Source organism: Phacochoerus africanus, chromosome 8 (assembly GCF_016906955.1).
Source record: "Phacochoerus africanus isolate WHEZ1 chromosome 8, ROS_Pafr_v1, whole genome shotgun sequence".
NCBI lineage: Eukaryota > Metazoa > Chordata > Mammalia > Artiodactyla > Suidae > Phacochoerus > Phacochoerus africanus.
Window position 1 is genome coordinate 54,282,095 of NC_062551.1, and position 7,777 is coordinate 54,289,871.

General features: G+C 55.9%; 1 protein-coding gene across 1 annotated transcript; it reads left to right on the top strand.

The window, feature by feature from the left end:
• The first annotated feature begins 3,703 nt into the window (after positions 1 to 3,703).
• Positions 3,704 to 7,343, top strand: LIN7B (lin-7 homolog B, crumbs cell polarity complex component). The gene is made up of 6 exons (XM_047792536.1): positions 3,704 to 3,789; positions 4,220 to 4,338; positions 4,625 to 4,696; positions 5,283 to 5,492; positions 6,712 to 6,875; positions 7,234 to 7,343. Exons 1-6 carry the CDS (start codon positions 3,753 to 3,755, stop codon positions 7,253 to 7,255), a joined length of 624 nt encoding a protein of 207 aa, XP_047648492.1. The 5' UTR covers positions 3,704 to 3,752; the 3' UTR covers positions 7,256 to 7,343.
• The last annotated feature ends 434 nt before the right edge of the window (positions 7,344 to 7,777 follow it).

The following is a 7,777-nucleotide window of genomic DNA, read 5'->3' on the forward strand; positions in this document are numbered from 1 at the left end:
AGGCTACAAGTGAGAGAGACCAGGTCTAAGAAAACCCCAAATCAATCCTTACTAGGATTTAGGTGATCTGCCTGCCAAAAGAAAACGTAACCTTTGGCTGAAGATAGTCAGAACCTGTATGGTTTTCAGTACCAAGGCTGAGCATCTCTTCAAAGAGAAAAAATTAGACAATAGAAACAGACCCAGGCATGGTTCCACTGCTGGAATTATCAGACTGAAATAACTATATTCACAAAAGGAGAACTTTAAATGTTTAAAAGTTAACAGGAATCTTAAAAAAATTAAGGGTTCCCTCATGGCTCAGCGGATTAAAGATCGAGCATTGTCACTGCTGTGGCTCAGGTTTGATCCCTGGCCTGGGCACTCTCGTGCATGCAGAGAGAGGCAGCCAAAGAAAAGGAATGGAGATTTTACACCTGGAAAACAGCAGCTGAAATTAATTAGTAGACTGGAGTTCCCACTGTGGCTCAATCAGGTAAAGAACTTGACATAGTGTCTGAGGATGCAGGTTCCATCCCTGGCCTCACTCAGTGGGTTGAGGATCCAGTGTTGCCACATGGTGCAGCATAGGTTGCAGATGTGGCTCAGATGCAGTGTCTCTGTTGCATGGGCTCCAGCTGCAGCTCTGATTCCACCCCTACCCCAGGAACTTCCACATGCCACAGGTGTGGCCCTAAAAAGAAAAAATTAATTAGTAGATGCATTTTGCAATTGACTAGATACTAGAAGTTTTGGGGTGGGGGGAGAATTAAAGGAACTTTCTTGAAAAAGAAACCTCAATCTTTTTAGGAAGTTAACCGAAGACATACCTTACCAAATTGATGGATATAAGAGAGGATCCTGGAGTTCCCGTCATGGCTCAATGATTAATGAACCCAACTAGTATCCATGAGGACTCGGGTTCCATCCTAGACCTTGCTTAGTGGGTTAAGGATCCATCCAGCGTTGCCGTGAGCCGTGGTGTAGGTCGCAGACATGGCTCGGATCCAGCATTGCTGTGACTGTGGTGTAGACCAGCAGCTGCAGCTCTGATTTGACCCCTAGCCTGGGAACTTCATATGCTGCAGGTCGCAGCCCTAAAAAAAAAAAAAAAAGAAAAAAAAAAGAGTATCCAGTTGAGCAGAGCAGCAAAGGGAAATCCCAGGATGGCAGTTTAAGAGAGCATTTGGTCCAGGTCGGGGTCAGAGGACTGACGTTTCCAAGGAGTTACAGAAGGAAAAGACTCAGTAAAATATCTCTTGGGATGGAGACTTCGAAAGAAACTAGGAAAGTGATGAAGGACACAAAAGAGAGAGACGTTACTGAAAAAACAGAAGCTGTTTGAGAAAGGAAATTTAATCACAGGACACAAACTCTACAGTAAAGAGTAAGTACTTAAATATAATGCGAGTACTTTATTGATTGACCTAAAAACTGGTACCATAGAACTACAATGGGAAAGGAGGAGAAAGGTTGTAAAAGCAGAAAATCGATGTGGAATATATTGCTAACATCTGAACTTGCAAACTTGGAGAAATGGTATGTAAGCTACAGAAGCAACTAGCAGGTGAAACATCCATATCTTGTTGCCTCTTGCAATGGAGCGAGTTAGGACAGGGATGGGGCAGTTACTTTTTGTTAAAATGAGAAGGAGAAGTTCCCATCGTGGCTCAGTGGACACGAATCTAACTAGCGTACATGAGGCACAGGTTGGATCCCTGACGTCAATCAATGGGTCAAGGATCCGGCGTTGCTGCGGCTGTGGTGTCGGCCGGCAGCTACAGCGCCAATTGGACCCCTAGCCTAGGAACTTCCATATACCTCAGGTGTGGCCCTGAAAAAAAAGAAAAAAAAAGAAGAGCACTATGAAAGGGAGAGGGATGGTCCTCTCACTTTGCAGGAGCCTTTTTCTGGACTCCCTTCTGCTAATGGTGAAATTAATCCCAGATACACTTGGCCCATCCAGCCAATGGTGAGCCAACGGCCAGACCGCGCCAGCCTGGCCTCTGTCTGCATTTCTTTGGCCTCTTGTAGCACTTCTGATACCACTGCCCACTTCCTTTTTCAGAGACACTCTCTTCTCGTGGTTTCTCCCAGCTGATTTTCCTACTTTTTGGTCATTGTCTTCTTCTGAACCTTTTTTTTTTTTTTTTCCTCACATTTTTAGGGCTGCACCTGGGGCATATGGAGGTTCCCAGGCTAGGGGTCCAATCAGAGCTGCAGCTGCTGATCCACACCACAGTGACAGCAATGCTGGATCCGAGCCCTGTCTGCCACCTACACCACAGCTCACCGCAACACGGGATCCTTAACGCACTGAGCGAGGCCAGGGATCAAACCAGCAACCTCATGGTTCCTAGTCAGATTCGTTAACCACTGAGCCACAACAGGAACTCCCCTTCCTGACCTTTAAATGCTAGTTTTGAAGACTCAGTCCTAGGTCCTCTCTGGTCTGTATTCTCTCGCCTCCAGCATTTAGGGTTTTATTTACCATCTTTGTGCAAATTCTCAAAACTGCTTGCAGGTCTTGGATACTGCACCAGCTCTTCAAAGACGAAATATCGACTCTCCCTCTACTAGCATAGATCATGTTAGCAAAAGGCCCCACAAGCATCTGTACCCCCTTCTCCTCCACCTCCCGGTCCTCGGATACAGTCAATCAGCAAGACACGTCCAAATATTTCCAAATCTGTCCACTTTTCCTCCGCGCCTCTGCCCTGGTCCAAGCCATCACAGAGTTCCTGCAAGAGCCTTCCTGATCAACCCCCCTGCTTCCACTCTCGTTCCCATCCAATCCAGGCTCCACACAGTGTCCACAGTGATCTTAAAATATATGTTTCAATGTCGCGTTTTACTCTTAGGGGTTACCATGAAGTCCAAAATCCTCAGCAGGAGCATGCCAGCACACAAGGCTGTGTGCATCAACCGCATCCTGCCGACCTGTTCACCTTCCTCATAAACAGCTCCAGTTCTTGGAGTTCCCCCGGTGGTGCACCGGAAACGAATCCGACTAGGAACCATTGAGGTTGCGGGTTCCATCCCTGGCCTTGATCAGTGGGTTAAGGATCTGGCGGTGCTGTGAGCTGTGGTGTAGGTCACAGACCAGGCTCGGATCTGGTGTGGCTGTGGCGTAGGGTGGCAGCAACAGCTCAGATTGGACCCCTAGCCTGGGAACCTCCATATGCCGCCGGTGCGGCCCTAAAGACAAAAAAGACAGAACAGAAAACCAGAAAACTCCAATTCTTACTCTGCTATCCAACCATGTGGGCTCTTTCGGTCTAGAAAGTGACTCACGAGCCACCTCTGGAGCTCTCCTCCAAGGACTCTATGTCAATGTCCCTCCTGAATCCCCATTCTGATCACGGTCGTAGTTTAGTGTCTACCCCCCCCTCCCTCCTGGACTAAGCTCCAGGACGGCAGTGGACTTGTGTGCCCTGCTCATCATCACGCCCGTCATCTTGGGCCGAGATGTTTAACAAGTTGTCTAATAAATCTGGGAGAAAGGGATAGACAGGGGACAGACAGGTGTGGCGGGCAGCTCAGATAGACTGAGATGAACGGTGGTGCAGACGCTGCAATGGACGGTCACAAACTCAGCGGACCGTTGGAGTCTGAGGGGAGGGGAGCGAGCCCCGAGCGGAGGCCGGTGGGGCGGCGCGCACGCCAGGCCGCGCCTCCGCAGGGGGCGCTCGCCGCCGGGGCGTGGCCTCGCGCAGCCCCGCCTTCCTCGCCGGCGACCCGGCAGGCGGGTGCCTCGCAGCGGCGGCGCGGACATGGCTGCGCTGGTGGAGCCTCTGGGGCTGGAGCGGGGTAAGTGCGCCAGGCGGCCCTGCCCACCCGGCCGCGGCCTGCGTCCGGGACCCCGGGCCCCGGACCCCGGGCCCCGCCCCTCCCCCGGCGGGGCCCAGGCGGGTGGGCGGGCCCGGCGGGGGTGGGCGGGGCGGGCCGCAGCAAGTCAGGCCGTCGGTGGGCGTGGGAGGGTCGGTGGGCCCGCGGGCCAGCGAGGGGAAGCCCGCCGCCCACCTCCGCCCGTGTGTGCCTGGGGATCCTGGGGACGCAGGGTGACTGGTGGCAGTCTCTCCACTGCCGCCGGTAGCTCTGCGGGTGTCCAACTGGGACTTGGCTGTCTTGCCCCGGGTCTGCGCTCGCCCTTCCTCGGTCTCCGGCCGCATCTCTCCGGGCTTCGCTGCGTCTTCCAGTCTCTGACTCTGTGTCTGTGCGCCCCGCCCCCGCCCCGCAGACGTGTCCCGGGCGGTGGAGCTCCTCGAGCGGCTCCAGCGCAGCGGGGAGCTGCCCCCGCAGAAGCTGCAGGCCCTCCAGCGAGTCCTGCAGAGCCGCTTCTGCTCTGCCATCCGGGAGGTGAGAGCAACGCAGCGCCAGGGCACGAGCGGGCGGGCGGGCGGCTGTTGTCCTCTTCCTGGGTCGCCCCGAGCCTGGGGACTACGCCTCCCAGCAGCGACCGGGCCGGCCTTCCTTTGGGGCGCCCGCGCTTCAGCTCAGGCGTCCGTTGGGAATTGTGGTTCCCGCGGCCTCCGGGCTGCAGGGGCGGGGCGGATCCGCGGGTGGGAGGGTCTGCAGGCCCGGACTCCTGGGTTGAAGGCAGGCGGGGGCTGGAGGCTCCTCGACGCTTTTGCGTCCTCACCAGGTGTATGAGCAGCTCTATGACACGCTGGACATCACCGGCAGTGCTGAGGTCCGGGCCCACGCCACGGCCAAGGTAGGCGCCCCCCGCCCCACTGCGCCTGGCATCCTCCGAATGGGATGGGCTGGCTCAGCGTCCTCCCCACGTCGGTCAGCCGTGTTTCAGGCTTCTGCCGTGTCTGTGTACCTGCCTTACTTAAGTATAAGGCATTTTACATACGCGCCCATCTTTCGCTTAAATGTCATATAAAGGCGTCTTTGGTCACTAGAAATAGAAACTAGTACCAAATGCCTGACGGGAAGCTGACCTTCGACAGTGAAATAGCGTTAAACCCCGAAATCTTACTAAACCCCAGTTAGATGCTGTTCCCTTGCGGCTTCGTGGAGGCTCTTGGCTCTGTCCAGGCCTTGTTCTCTGTTAAAAAGTGAGACTGGCGAGTGTTGAGTCTCCGAGACTCACGCATGCCACGTGGAGACGTTCCTCTTTGATGGGGTCCAGAGGGACTAAAGAGGACTTACGGTCGCTACAGAGTGCTCTTGTGTTGAATGGTGGAAGCGCCCTGAGCTCGAGGGCCCAGATCTTCCACCCTAGTCTGCACGCCCATCATGGGGCCGGGGGTGGTGGTGTGGCCCTCAACCTCCGGAGGCTTTCTCTCTCCCAGGCCACGGTGGCTGCCTTCACAGCCAGTGAGGGCCACGCACATCCCCGGGTAGTCGAACTGCCCAAGACGGACGAGGGCTTGGGCTTCAACATCATGGGGGGCAAGGAGCAGAATTCGCCCATCTACATCTCCCGGGTCATCCCCGGCGGTGTGGCTGACCGCCACGGAGGCCTCAAGCGTGGGGACCAGCTGCTGTCAGTGAATGGTGTGGTGAGTAGGGGGCTGAGGAGGGGCTGGGGTCACCGTCTGTCAAGGGTAGCACGGTGCCTGTTTTTTTTTGGGGGTGGTGGTGGTTCTGGAGTCGTTTGTTTTTGTTTTTGTTTTGGCTGCGCCTGCAGCACGTGGAAGTTCCCAGACTAGGGATGGAACCTGAGCCACAGCAGCGACCCAGGCCTGCAGTGACAACACCAGATACTTAACCCGCTGTGCCACAAGGGAATTCCCACAGTCCCCGTTTTTTGACAGTCATTCAACACACACTGAGCACTGCCGCTGCGACCAGCCCTGTGCTGGCCGTTGCTGCAGACCCTGAGAGTAATTGGTCCTACATTCAAGGACTCCTTCTTTGGTGAGGGAGACAGACCCTCACTGAAAAGTCCTAAACCGGAGAGATAATAATGAAGAAGCAGCACAAAGCATTGTGAGGGCCTGGGTGTGGCACCAGACCAGTGTAAATGAGGGATGTTTTTGCAGATGAAGGCACATTTTGAGTTGGGTTTTGAAGGATGAGTAGGAGTTCTCTGGGCAAATGAGAGGGGAAAAGGGTGTTGCTGGCTGGGGATGTTTTAGGTAGGGGCCATGACTCTGCACTCCTATGTGCCGAAGAGAAGGGGCTTGGTTCTGATGGAAGGCTGGGGCAGACAATGCAAATCACTGTGGTTAGAGTAGCTGGAAGCACAACCGGACAGGTGATTGGGGCCAGCCTGAGAAGCTGGGACTTTGTCCCAAGGGTTGCTCGTGACCAGTGGGAGGGCTGTGACTAGGGGAGGGGTATGCTCGGCCTCGAGTTGTAGAAAGACCTCTTTGTCCCTTTGTGGCTTCGTTGGGGATGGACTGGGGAAAGAGACTGGAGGCCAGAAGGGCAAGGAGGGTGAGCGTCCACTGGGGAGAGGACGAGGCCTGAGCTGGGGCCTGGTGGTGGGGACAAAGAAGAGGGAGTCAGGCCAGGAGGGTTGGGGCCGGGGGGCTGTCGAGCTGTGGGGAGGGAGCAGATAAAGATGAGCCTGGCGGTCGGCTCCGTGACTGGGAGCATATGGGGCATTTGGAAGGTTTGGGAGAAGGACGTCAAGCCAAGTGTTAGTGATTCTGACATGAAGACCTGGTGTCTTGGGGCTGGTACCAGGCTCACCTACAGCTGGTCTCATTTCCAGGGTGGGGGCGGGGTGAGGGTGGTGGGCTCCAGGCCCAGCTGTCTGCACGGCCCCTGCAGAGTGTGGAGGGTGAGCAGCACGAGAAGGCAGTGGAGCTGCTGAAGGCCGCCCAGGGCTCTGTGAAGCTGGTGGTGCGTTACACCCCTCGGGTACTGGAGGAGATGGAGGCTCGCTTTGAGAAGATGCGCTCTGCCCGCCGGCGCCAGCAACATCAGAGCTACTCGTGAGCCCTTTGCCACCATACCCCTGGGGCCTTCACTGCCTCCCCTACCTCCACACTCCCACATCAAGCCAATGATTTCTGAGACCTTGGTTGCTACCCCCACCCCCTCCCACCTCCCTGGCTCCTTTCCCTGGGATTCTGACCCTTGACCCAGGCTCTCACCCCAAGCTGCTTGAACTGAATACCTTGGGGATCCCTAGCTCCTTCCCAGCCCGAGATCGGCAGCCTGCTCTCTCTGGAATCCCTCAACCCCCTTCCCTGGGTCCTTGGCTCGGGAACCCTAGTCCTGGCTCTGTCCCAGTGCCTCCCCAGGTCCCCTCCCCTGAGCCTAGCTCCCCTCTCTTCACCCTACTTGCAGGTCCTTGGAGTCTCGAGGCTGAAACCACAGATCTGGACCCTCACCCTCACCCCCTCCCCTGTACAGTATTTATTGTCACCAGCTCCTTATTTAAAGATCTTTGACCCTCATTGAGTGTCTGTGATTGTCCTGCATCAGGGATTGAGTGTCTGGAGATGGGGAGGGAGAGAAGCTGAGGTGGAGACTAGACCCTGAAGAAGCCCTTTTCAGATTCTAAGAGCAGAGGTAAAGACTTTTCCCCAGGTCGGCTTCGGAGCGACAAGTCCAAGGACGGCGGCTGGGACCCAGTCGGGGAATGAGTGCGGGGGTCGGCAGACAGTAGCCCCTACCCCTCAAAGATCCTGAGGGCAGGGGCCAAGCCCCCTTCCTTCGTAACTGGTCGGACAGAAGAGTCCTAAAACTCTGCTCGAGTCAGTGGGCGGCTTCGGTGTGGGCGGGGCGGAGCGAACCATCAGCCTAGTCCGACGGGGGAGCCCTGCCGGCCCTACAATCGTCTGCGTGGGAGGCGGGGGTGGGGGATGCCACGTGCAGTTCCCGAGGCGGG